Source organism: Sardina pilchardus, chromosome 7 (genome assembly GCF_963854185.1).
Source record: "Sardina pilchardus chromosome 7, fSarPil1.1, whole genome shotgun sequence".
NCBI classification, from domain to species: Eukaryota; Metazoa; Chordata; class Actinopteri; order Clupeiformes; family Clupeidae; genus Sardina; species Sardina pilchardus.
In genome coordinates, this window is record NC_085000.1 from 34,204,863 (window position 1) to 34,218,224 (window position 13,362).

The following is a 13,362-nucleotide window of genomic DNA, read 5'->3' on the forward strand; positions in this document are numbered from 1 at the left end:
CTTTAGTCACAGGTTCAGACCTAATGTCACACACACATTCATACTCACTTGATTATTATTATTCATATATAAGATGCTGCCGCTAGGGGCGTCTAGATTTCTAGGCTAAGGGAGGGCAGCATTGGTGTTAATAACTCTTTCACCAGTAGGTGGTGCTAATACACCACATCCAGAGCCACATGGACAGAGAGATTACATTAGCCAACTGTAGCCACAGCTCCCCCTGTGGCACTCTGGTGCACAAGCGCCCGGATACTGCAGGAGGAAGAGCTGCATTTATGGTGAAAAAGCAGATCTGTTGATGAGGAAACATACACTGCTATACAAATACAGGACTGAATACACAGCAGTGTACATTTTACTCGGGCAGTTCAGTGGGTGTTGTGTTGGTTGTTGTGTGTGTTGGTGTTATGGGGAGCTGATTATTGAGTGAGTGCTCACTATTATTTATTATTATTTACACAAGACACAACAGTGATCGTGAAGATCTGACTGCTGTACAGCTCAACCTGCAGACTCGTTCAGTCTGGATGATATTTGTGCAGCTCACACACATGTCTGGAACTATATGGTGCGCACCAGAAACCAGCTATCGTTTTTTAAGTTGCTGTGATACATCTGATATCATAATTATTAGTACTAAATCAAGAAGGATTTGAATGAAATAGGTCTCTGTGGCAGTGTAGTGTAGAGTTTTAAAATGCCATGGAAGGCTTCTCTCAATCGATCATCATAGTTTGAGAAATGCTGCTTTAGGCCTAGTTAGTTAGTTAGTTTATTTGTTGTCCCCTTAGGGAAATTCTTTTTCACATTTTCCAACACATCATCGTACATGGTCACAGGCACAGGATGGTCGAAGGCAAAGAGGATGGCACATACAGACATACTTCATACATTAGCCTATACACATTTGACACAGATATTTACATACATCATTGTGAGTAGATGGGAAAACATACATTATTGCACTTCATACATCTGTGAGGTTTTGTTAAACAAATAAGTCTTAGGAGGCCGTTGACTGGGATTTATGCACCTCCAAGTATACTGTATTGGCCATTTTCTTGAATGATCTCCCAAAAAAACAACTCTCCTGACAAGAGTGAAGACCAAACCCTCACCGTTATCACAACCAAATTGAAGGCCATCAGAGGAAAATCTCTGCCTCATCACATTCTGTATCTGTTCATATGCAAACAAGCAGAGTTTTCCCAAAAAAACAATCAGCCTGGAGTTTTTAAAAACTCAAACACAGGAAAATATCACCACTGTCGTTTAAACACAAGCATAATCTAATCTTGTTTTTTTTTATTTATTTTTTTTAAATCTGGATAAAACCCTCACTTTGTGTTATTCAAAACTGTAGAGTTGGAAAATCAGGATTACCCTGACCCCAACCAAAGGGTGGATTCGGGATGAATTCCAAGTACAAGGTGTAATTCAACTTTAAAGTTGGTCAATTAATATTGCATTTTTTATCATGTACTATAGGCCTATACATGCTTTACCAGTAGGAGACTATGTATGATTGTTTGTATTTATTCATTTGACGTAGATAAGATGAGGGGTCTGTTGAAAAGAGACTGACCATGGAAAAGGATGTTTGCATTGTTTTATTTTTGTGGTGCTTTCTGTCTCTTTAGATAAAACAATCAAAGCTGCCCCATGCCACCTAACTGTTGTTCCTTACCTAGCCACTAGGCCAGATTGTGATATGCACACTGCACAGTAGCCTACCGCAGGTAATCCGGATTTCAACCTTTTGAACAACTGGGCCCATGACATACAAGTCATACAAGACAAACAAACAAAATGATATAGGCCTATATAAAGTCTATATGTAAAATGTCAGTAGGCTATAGTCTATGTTCCTGGTGTGTGGATTGCTTTTAGAATAGAAATAATAGCCTAAATCAGATAAAGCCTTCATTGGGGCCTCATATGTATAGACATCATATAATCATAATGATAATATTTACAGCTATTCATTCACTTTTCATCAAAGTGGCTTTGTGTAAAGTTTGTAAATATAAAACTATGACTATGAGTTATAATTATGTGTTATAATGACCATCTACCGGTTGATGTGTATGATGCCAGCCAAAGTGTCAGTCAAGCCATCTGATTTAATTTTTAAAGTTTTTGTCAACTTCACTTTCTTCAAGTTTTGACAGTGTTTGGTTGTATAGTTTGAAGTGCTTTTAGGAACAGTTTCCATCGGATGGTGTAGAACACACACTACCTCCAGAGCCGTAGATTAGGCCACACCAGAGAGGGTTAAAGCGGAGCTAAGGATCTTTGGCCACACCCCCACTCTGCTGAGGACTGGGTGCGGAGACGACGGTAAAAAAGGAATCTCACTCTTTGAGCTGACCTGACTAGACGCAGCATTATGTTATGAAAACCAGATGATAACAAGGACCAACTTAGCATAGTATTGACCTGTCTTTACGAAAGTAGACTACACCCATTCAGTTTATGATAGGCTTACTTCTTGAGAACGGTTCCTATGTGAAGGACGAAGTAGGAGCCAAATGAATCCATCCAGTGGAATTAGCCTACTGCAGTTTTGAATTCCGCTGGTCGTTAAAACGGCACCATTTAACGTTCCTCCCAACTGGACTGTCCCTTTCCTTTTAAGCAAACTGGATTCAAACAAAAATGTCTGTCCTCTTCTAAGCGACCTTCAGCACTTGGACGTCTGTTTCTCACTCTTCTGGTAAGCATGCTCTTTTCTATCGGTCCAATGATTTAGCGTTTATAAAGTGTTGTAGAGTAGGCTCAGGTCGGCTGTGATCTGGGAGCAGATGTAGTCTCTTTTAAACCAAACAGAGCAGATGTTTGAGCCGGGGCGTCACTAAACACCGCTCGGCCAATCAGAGTCAACTTACAATGGTGGAAACCAGAGGGGTGGAAACCACGCTATGTACACGCCTTTTATTATGCAACAGTGTTCGTGTGTTATTGCCATAGGCTGGGACTTTAGGTGCTTTCCGATCTGCTGTGACAGTGTGACTCATGCTCTCAGTTTCGCTTACACCATTTCTCTAGAAACGGTCAGGCCATTTCTTGTAAATGCTTGTTTGTTTTTTACCAGCCAGCACGCCACTTCACCTTTCCCCTCCTCTGGCAGTTAATCCAATGTCCTACCAAGTGTAGCCTAGCCTACTGCCGTTGAGTCTAGAATTATCCCCTGTACTTAAAACAAATGTTTTACTGTATTGTTCTTACTTAAATGGTTTAAATGGCCTAATGAATATTTTGAAAAAAGTTTTTAAAGAAATTGAAGGGGGGTTGGTAATTTGATGCCATATGGCAACACTGCGCAATTGTGGAAAATGCTGTAAAAATCCAATTTTTCTTTACAAACGTATTATTATTTTTTATTTCATTACAAATCTTTTAGAAATGAATTAAATTAAGCTTACATTAGTTAGCTCTGATACATATCACTTAGGGATTTGGTTAGACTATAGGCCTAACTTCAATTTAACAGTCTCTTCTGTATAGTAAGTCTTGCCAGAGAGTTTGAAAGGCACACTGCTTATTAGGGGCCAAGCAGCGAAGCAGCTCTTTGTTCTTATAATTCTGCCATGGGAGTCAATGGCAGCCCATAGAACCGTCAGACCAAAAAGTTGGGAAATTTGGCACACTGATTTGGGACAGTCCCGTGATTCATGTCACCAAGTTTCATGTCGGCACCTCGAACCCTCTAGCGCCACCAACAGGCCAAAGTTGGATGTGCGTTCACGCACGTAACTTTTGACCCATTGGTTCGATTTTCAGAAATCGCATATCGTTGGAATCCTTGGACCTGTCCGAGTTCAACGCACCCTGTAACCTAATTTTCCGCCATGATGGATTTTCCGCCATTTTGGATTTCATCATGAACACTTCAAAGACTATTTTGTTTCACAAATTTTGTCCGAACGACACCAAACTTGACACAGAACATCCTCAGACGATGCCCTATGCAGGTTTTGCTTTTTTTCTCCGGAAGTTTTACCGTTGGCCCGTAACAGCCAATTGAAATTCACGGCAAAGCTGGCAAACAGGAAGTGGGCTCATATTTCAGCAACCCTTGCACGCATCAATACCAGACTTGGTAGCCTACATGGACTCAAGACCCCAACAGGAGGAGGCTCGAGAAATTTGGTGACCTTTGATCTCTAGGGGGTGCTGGAATTCAGAAACATGCCTTTTTGGCCTGTAGCTGCTGTTGTGCTTAGAATTACAATGTACTAGTGGTGTCTAGTCATACTGTGGAAGATCCTTATGTCGACAGATGGCAACTTTTGACATCAACGTAATTGATTCGGCCTCCATATTGGATTTAATCAAACACACTAACAAATTTCCCTAGGTCACAAATTTCAACTGATCCTCACCAAAGTTGGCACAGACCATCTTGAGACCATGCCTTGTTTGTGTTTTGATTTCTGTAACAATTGACAGAAGCGTTTCCCCGTCACAGCCAAACGAAATTGGCGGCAAAGCGTTGCGACAACAATATCTTCCTCAGAGCTTGCACAGTGACTGATTCAGAATTCCTATAGGGCAAAGACAAGGCTAAAATAATCAGAGAATGCTCAAGTGCAGGTGTGTTTGCTCCACCCTACAATCAAGAAGTCAACTAGTCATTAGCCACTAATTGAGGCTGCACAACATTCAATGCATGCTAGAGATATATATGGGCTATTCGTTAACATCAGCATTGTCTAGTAAATAACATTTGAAGCAAAAACATTCCCGTAGTAGAAGAATCATTACACATCTCAATCACCATACAGTCAGTCACATTTACAATATATAGGCTATTCTAGTAAATTCATAGTTCCATACTGATTCTCAGGTCTAAAAATACATTACATGAATAGGGCAAATTGAATCAATACATTGTACACACATTGAATTGAAAACCTTTGTATTAAGGACAACAATTAATTCATCTTATAAACATCCAATAGGCTAAGTAAAATTATTATTTGTTCCGCAGGGGTCACATTAAATAGTTCATATTACTCCATTTTAAGACAACACTAATCAATTAATCTTACAGATATCAAATTCATGTTCTACACATCTTTATAAAAAGGGGGCATAGTCTAAGTCTTCAACTTGTAGATCCAGAGGGTCTCCCTCTGTAGTAATTTCTTAAGTTTGTCCCCTCCTCAATACTCCAATAGCCTCTATTCCTTTTGCCCTTAGCGACTCTGGGTTGCGTCCATGATGTTGTCTGTAGTGCTTCGCCATAGGACACTCATCATTACCCGTCCTAATTGCATATTTATGCTCGGCTATTCTCTGTTGTAATTTTCTTTTTGTTCTTCCCACGTAAAAATGCCCACAGGGGCAATAGAGGTGGTATACCACATAGGTAGTATTGCAATTGATATATTCTTTTATCCGATAGTTGTTTTGTTGGTGCACATCTTTAAACATATTTGTTTGTTGCACTTTACTACAGTGGTTGCATCTCCCACATTTGAAAAAGCCTTGAGGTCTTCGATCAAGCTTAAGTATCTTTTTTGTCTCCTGGTAGATAGCTATGTACTAGTTTATCTCCAATAGTTGGCGCCCTTCTGAAGCTAACAACTGGTGCAGTCTGGGATATTTATTTTAGTGTTGGATCACATTCAATCATTTTCCAGTTATTATTCATGATTTTCGTTTGCTTTGGTATATGTGTCACCAGATACACCTGTTGTTCTGCTGGGGTCTTCTTTTTGTGTTTTAGGAGATCTTGTCTTTTCAGGCATTTGCTTTATTATAGGCTTCGTTTATGATCTTGGTTTAGTATCCTCTATTTTTAAATGGTATCTTCATTTCCTCTGCCTGTTTGTTTCAAATTCTGACTCTTGGTTACATATCCTCTTCAGCCGTTGGAATTGCCCATAAGGGATATTTTTCTTGAGTGACGGGGAATGGAAACTATCCGCCCTGAGCAATGTGTTCTTGGGAAACAAGCTTGGCTTGCGGAAAGAGCTTGATACATAGTTGTAAACCTGACATACAAATATAACTGTATTCAGGGCAATAAAGTGATTATATCATGGTAATATTGTCATAGCGTAGTCTGCTTTGGAAATATATAAGTTAACCTTCCTGTAGAGACATAATGTAGGCCTAATTGTTTTGATCAAAACCAAGGATTGTATTAAATAATGTCATCATTCCAATATCTTTATTTTATTAAGATGACTGATTTCCCAAATTCATAGGATTCTATTGCAGTCAGAGGACATATTCATTCAACTAGTGAGACTGCACAGTCATAGGGCTCTATGACTTCCCATCAGAAAGTGTGCAAATCCATGCTGTGCACACAGAGACATATCCCCATGTCTGACAGACTTCTCCTGCCCTGGAAAGCCATGCCTCATTCATATGGGATCCCAGATTCAAGGGTCAACCTAACATAGGGTTCTCCAGTGCGATACTAAAGGCACACACTGGGTGGGCATGCCTTGGATGGTTCCACAGCAAGCCAGCCCATTTCTTACACCATTTATAGTGAGAGGAGAGAAGGGTCACCCCATTTGCCCTTGAACTTAGGGCCTCAGATGCTACTGTAAAGCTGTAGCCAAAGAGACAGGATGGGTGACTGTTTTGTATCAACATTTAAGTCCCCTTTTTCAAATATAAATGGTAAAATGCAGGTTTTGTGTTACTGCCTAAAACTAAGATAAATAATTTGTTGCCATATGGCAACACCATGCAGTAGAGGGTTATGCGAATGTGAAAGTATCTTAAACAGGAAAAAACACCTCAAAGTCTAGAGCATATGACTTTGTAGCGTGTATTAGCCTACATTGCTTGGTCCTGTTACTGTAAAGTAGAACTTGGTTAATATTGAGGTTAAGCACAGCGCTTTACACAACTTCAAATATTTCCATTTTAGGCGATGGCACTGCTTTCGTTTGACCATTGACCATTGTATTATTGGCTACAACATCATCAGACTGCGTTTAGGGTTGTTTTAAACACACTTGAGAAGGTACGCTGTGTTCTGCTACTTGCTGAAGTAGGTTATGGCCTTTTAGATGGAATTAAATAAAGTCTGCAAAATGTAGTTATGCTGTAGGTTTTTTAGGGCCCGAGCACCGAGGTGCGGCCACTGAAAGTGGCTGCACCGTAGGTGCAAGGCCCTATTGTTTTTGATCAGATTATTCTTATTCTCTCTTCGTCTTAGCACGTGCAGCCTTTTTACACCAACTTGGCATGCTCCAAAACTCTTGTAATTTGGCAGCTACATGTGGAATTACAGTCGCTACTCAGAGACAGAGCTGTGGCCTAGGGTGTGGCTCAGGGACTCTGTAGCGCCACCTATTGAGCTGTCTGTTGTGGTTGACATATACATGCACGAAAATGAACCAAATTTGGTGGGCATGTGTGTTCTATTAATCTGAACAACTTTTACATTGCGACTACATAGTGAATCTTAGACAAATTTGAGTTATGATTATCATTATGAATTTTGCACATCATGTATTTTGAAACACTTCTCCTAGACGGTTTATCGAAATCATGTCATATAAGCACTAAAATGATCTTGAGGGGTTGCCCGAGAGGAATTGCGAACAGATTTTTGAATTTTTGAAGTATATTGAAATGGCGAAGGTTTGAATTATGGCGTTTTATTAAGAAACAGGAAGTTGGCGTTATAGGCAGAAAAAAGGTTATGAATTGGATGTAATTTGGCAGCTACATGTGGAATTGCTTCTGCTAGTCAGAGACAGAGCTGTGGCCTAAGGTGTGGCTTCGGGACTCTATAGCGCCACCTAGCAGCATGTTATCTGTTGTGGTTGACACAAACATTCACGAAAATTAACCAAATTTGGTGGACTTGTGTGTTATTGCTACTACTAGTCAGAGACAGAGCTTTGGCCTAGGGTGTGGCTTAGGAACTCTATAGCGCCACCTAGCACATTGTCTGTTGTGGTTGACACATACATTGATGAAAATGAACCAAATTTGGTGTGCTTGTGTGTTATTGCTATCGCTAGTCAGAGACAGAGCTCTGGCCTAAGATGTGGCTTCAGAACTCTATAGCGCCACCTAGCAGCATGTTATCTGTTGTGGTTGACACAACGAAAATGAACCAAATTTGGTGGACTTGTGTGTTATTGCTATGGCTAGTCAGAGACAGAGCTCTGGCCTAGGGTGTGGCTTAATGACTCTATAGCGCCACCTAGCGCATTGTCTGTCGTGGTTGACACATACATTCACGAAAATTAACCAAATTTGGCGGGATTGTGTGTTATTGCTATCGCAAGTCAGAGACAGAGCTCTGGCCTAGGGTGTGGCTTAAAGACTCTATATTGCCACCTAGCGCATTGACTGTTGTGGTTGACACAAACATTCACGAAAATTAACCACATTTGGTGGGCTTGTGTGTTATTGCTATGGCTAGTCAGAGACAGAGCTTTGGCATAGGGTGTGGCGTAGGGACTCTATAGCGCCACCTAGTGTGTTGTCTCTTGTGGTTGACACAAACATTCACCAAAATGAACCAAATTTGGTGGGCATGTGTGTTATTGCTAAAGTTATTCAGAGACAGAGCTCTGGCCTCGGGTGTGGCTTAGGGACTCTATAGCGCCACCTAGTGCATTGTCTGTTGTGGTTGACACATACATTCACGAAAATAAACCAAATTTGGTTGGCATATGTGTTATTGCTATAGCTATTCAGAGACAGCGCTCTGGCCAAGGGTCTCTTAGGGACTGTATAGCGCCACCTAGCGCATTGTCTGTTGTGGTTGACACACACATTCACGAAAATGAACCAAATTTGGTGGGCTTGTGCGTTATTGCTATGGATAGTCAGAGATAGAGCTCTGGCCTAGGGTGTGGCTTAGGGACTCTATAGCGCCACCTAGAGCATTGTCTGTTGTGGTTGACACGTACATTCACCCAAATGAACCAAATTTGGTGGGCATGTGTGTTATTGCTATAGTTATTCAGAGACAGAGCTCTGGCCTCGGGTGTGGCTTAGGGACTGTATAGCGCCACCTAGCGCATTGTCTGTTGTGGTTGACACACACATTCACGAAAATGAACCAAATTTGGTGGGCTTGTGCGTTATTGCTATCGATAGTCAGAGATAGAGCTCTGGCCTAGGGTGTGGCTTAGGGACTCTATAGTGCCACCTAGCGTGTTGTCTGTTGTGGTTGACACATACATTCAGGAAAATTGACCAAATTTGGTGGGCATGTGTGTTGCTCATGCACATGCCCACCAACACGCACATGTTGCTTTGCTAGATTCCGAAATGTCACAGGTCTCCGCACCGCAGGTGCTCGGGCCCCCCATCGCCGCTTGCGGATATATTTAAAATGTATATTTGTATTTCTAAACCATTAGTTAACCACTTTCTTTCATGGCTCTGACTATTTGCAGTGTCTGGGAAGTTGTAGCATACTAATTTCAGCGTAGCATCAAAAAACCTTAGGCCTATGTAGGCCTAACCTTGTTAGGAAACAAATGTTATTGTTTTCTATTGCTGTAAATCGCATTGGATAAATGCCAAATGAGTGATTATTTGCACCCAGGTGTAAAAAGTGGAATGGAGGCATTTTCTTATTTGCACCCAAACCTGAAATGCTATCCTACATGGCGGGACCATCCCGGGTGTAAATAGAATTGTCGATCATAGACACCCGGGTGTAAAGAGCCACATTGCCTATTTACACCCAGGTTTAAATATCATCATTTATATTTGCACCCAGGTGCAAATAACGTCTGCCATAAATGTAGCCTAATGTAAGAGTAACAAACCAGCTTTGATTTTTTAAGTGGAATGTCTCTTAAGTAGAATTGTTCAAAGTTGTTGACTATGGCGCCACCTTCATATTATTGCCATTTGGCTTGGGCACGTACTGTAGGCCTACAGCATGAACTCATGCAAGCTGAATCCCATCCATAAGCCCTGAACCCACAAAGACTTAACTGACATCAATGTAAGTCATCAGGTACTTCTTTACGCTCCTCTCATCCTCTCAGAGCAGCTCTGGATCTCACTCATAGTGACCGCTGGGTCCTGGATGTCCTGTCTGACCGCTGGGTGCTGGATGTCCTGTCTGACCGCTGGGTCCTGGGTGTCCTGTCTGACCAAGGCCCTCGTGTTGCTCTGAGTACTTAGTTTGACCAAAGATCCTTAAGGCGGAGCAAGATACGTCGTCGTAGTTCATGTCTATAGAACTCTGAAGTTCGCCTACAAAAATGATCCAAAGCTGCCATCTTTGCCCATATAAGGAGATCCGGGAGTTAATTGAAGCTAACTGCCTATGGCAAGTTGCATTGTAAGTTAGCTTTGGGGTAGCAAAGATCAAAGTGTGCCGTCTTCACCTGCCAAAGATCACAGTATCCACTAGATGGCAGTGGACAAAACTGTGTAGTGAAAAACGTCTGCATTTCCAATGTCATCATCCCCGCGAGAGTTTAACAGGTGCGATAATTGAAAATCCCCATGTTATTTTCCCATAGAAAAAATCTCAAGATACCGGATCTCCTTATTTGGGCAAAGATGGTGGCTTTTTTGTAGGCGAACTTCAGAGGTCTATTGGCGCAAAACGGGGATCACTTCCTCTGCATAAAGAGGCGTGTCATTGCATGTCAGACGTATTCATGGGTTTCATCAGGTCGCTTTCCACAGGTGTATAAAATCTAGGAAGACTGTTGGTTGGCTGAGCGGCCAGATCTAGGAAGACTGTTGGTTGGCTGGGCGGCCAGATCTAGGAAGACTGCTGGTTGTTGCAAACTTTTTCATTTGAGAACATGCATGAGCTGAGAGTGGAACAGCCACCAATCAGCATGAGGAAAACTATGGGAAAACGGCACCGGACATAATGTATTTCTGGAAAATGGAGACGAGGAAGTGCCTTGCTAATCGGCGAAGCTAATCAGTCAAATCCTGACCCCCTGCTCTCGACCTTGTAGCTTGGTTTTCACTGACATACACCATTAACTGTGAGACTTTATATAAAGAGATGTGTGCTGTTTATGTAAAGCACATTGAATGACCTCTGTGTATGAAATGCGCTATATAAATAAACTTGACTTGACTTCAATGGTCCTTGAGATGCTTCTACAACTTGATTGGAGTTTGGTCTATGCCTAAATTAATCCACTGGACATTATTAGGAGCAGCATATATCTCTTAATTGCCAATACCAATAAGCTGCTGATTCAGTTCTCACCTCTTTGCTCAGAAAAGATCATTGCTGCCCCTAGAGGATCAGTGAACCTCAGAAACCAGGAAGAGGCAAAACATCCCACCACCGACCTCTCACATAACCCATGGACACAACAACATACTTTAAAAGTATTTTTCTTGTTTTGACAGATGCATCTGTGAAACTGCAGGCTATGAGTATGTTGCTCAGCTGTGTAAACACCATGTTTAAGTCATTGCATCCCAACCAGACGAGATCTTGATGAAGCTGGTGATTATTGCTGTGATCCTCCTCATGACTGTGTCTGGGGTCTCTGCTGCCTGTGGAAGAGCTGAGTACCTTATAGGACACGAGTGCTGCCCCATGTGTAGCCCTGGTAAGGAGCACTCTGTCATGGTTCACAACATAAATGAATAACCTACCTGCCCATGCTTTGATGTATGTGTGTTATAATTACTCATGTACTGTTTAAAGGTTATTATGTGCGGAGACACTGCACAGAGTTCTTCAGCACAAGATGTCTTCCATGTCGTCCATCGTTCTACACTGACACACTCAATAGTTTGGAGTATTGCAGACGCTGTACAGTTTGTGACTCCAGTAAGGCGAAACAAGGCAAGTGTATTTATAGAGCACATTTCAATTCCTACACAGGGATAATTCAATGTACTTTACATAGACAAAAGCAAACAGTAGGCTAATAGCACATAAAAACATAAAAGGACAATAGATTAAAAAGTTATATTAACAACATGGAATGATTAAAGGAGTGCAAAACAACAAATTACTTGAAGTCAGCCAACAACTTCACATTGTGGTATAAACAGTAAAAGGAATAATGAGTACTCTGGTTAACAGCATGCATGCATGAGAGGGCAATAGTTCAAACTTTAGTAACCCTAGTCAATCCTATCCAGTGGACAACAACACTCTTAATGTAAAGCAAATACTTCAGCAGTTTTGTTTAGGTTTAGTTGTTTATTGTTGTTCACATTACTGCATTAGTTAATGTTGGGTCTTTGGATTGTTCATCACAAATGGAATGTTTATAACTCTATAATGATTGTATTATGTTCTAATATAGGTGGAGGTTTAAGAGTGAAGAGGGCGTGCAGCTCCACCTCAGACACACTGTGTGAGCCTCTGGAAGGTCACTACTGCACTGACCCAATCCAAGATGGCTGCAGAGGAGCTGTGGAACACACAAAGTGCTCACCAGGACAATACATCAATCAAACAGGTTAGAGAATACTGTGTAATGTGATAGGATGACATTTTTGTTAATTGAATAGGGGGCAACAAAAATAAAGAAGCATAATCACAAAAAAATGAATAGGGGGAAACACACACAGGCACATAGTGAAACACACGTATAAAGGCATGTTAAATATTGTATTGCTGTTGTGTATATTGTTTAATGTTTTCTTGCAGGCACGTCGTCTTCAGATACTGTGTGTGGTGAGTGTGTAGGTGACACATACTCAAACGGATCATTCACATCCTGCAGACCACACACACAGTGAGTTTATACAGTGTACATGTTCACAGGTTTAGATTCAGATCCATATTCAGGTTCAGATTAGTGTAAAACACATCTAAAGTGTGATTATTTATATCTGTAGGTGTGAGTTGATGAGACTTGTTGTCATAAGAAAAGGATCCACATCATATGACACTGCATGTGCTGAAAGAAAAGACACTGCTGCCATCGTGGTTGGTGTAGTTGCTGTAGTCCTCGTATGTGGGGTTCTGGCAGGCCTCTTTATATTACGAAGGAAGAGGAGGAAACAGCAAGTGACAACCCAGCCAGGTAAGAATGGTCACGTTTCTTATTAAAAGATTTAATAATTCCGGCTTTATATTATCATAGTTGCCATTTTCAAGAATACTATTAAAAACAGACATTTCTCTCCCTTACCATTGTTTTACACACACACACACACACACACACACACACACACACACACACACACACTACTTTTCATTATTTATTTGTTTATCTATTTTGCAGAGCTAGGTTGGGAGAAAGACCTTCTTGAGCAAAAGTTAGATCCCGCTGTAACAACAGAGGTAATTATTCATAAATGCTTATTTATATCCACCTTTTTTTTATTATTATTATTGCCTGTCTGATCATAATGTTTTTCTCTGACTAGACACAAGGGGAAATCCGTGGCTTGATGGCATCA

At 41.1% G+C, this 13,362-nt stretch overlaps 1 protein-coding gene across 1 annotated transcript; it reads left to right on the forward strand.

Moving 5' to 3' along the window:
• The first annotated feature begins 2,379 nt into the window (after positions 1-2,379).
• On the forward strand, positions 2,380-13,328 carry LOC134088142 (tumor necrosis factor receptor superfamily member 14-like). Its single transcript, XM_062542071.1, has 7 exons — positions 2,380-2,719; positions 11,344-11,549; positions 11,648-11,760; positions 12,179-12,413; positions 12,605-12,692; positions 12,796-12,983; positions 13,185-13,328. Exons 2-7 carry the CDS (start codon positions 11,435-11,437, stop codon positions 13,304-13,306), a joined length of 861 nt encoding a protein of 286 aa, XP_062398055.1. The 5' UTR covers positions 2,380-2,719; positions 11,344-11,434; the 3' UTR covers positions 13,307-13,328.
• Positions 13,329-13,362: the final 34 nt, after the last annotated feature.

Bases quoted from the DNA above. Each gene is read 5' to 3' on its own strand.
- LOC134088142 (XM_062542071.1), top strand. From the start codon at position 11,435: ATGAAGCTGGTGATTATTGCTGTGATCCTCCTCATGACTGTGTCTGGG. The intron at 11,761-12,178 runs GTTTGTGACTCC...TTACTGCATTAG, and splicing joins AGTATTGCAGACGCTGTACA to TTAATGTTGGGTCTTTGGAT. The intron at 12,984-13,184 runs GTAAGAATGGTC...TCTATTTTGCAG, and splicing joins GCAAGTGACAACCCAGCCAG to AGCTAGGTTGGGAGAAAGAC.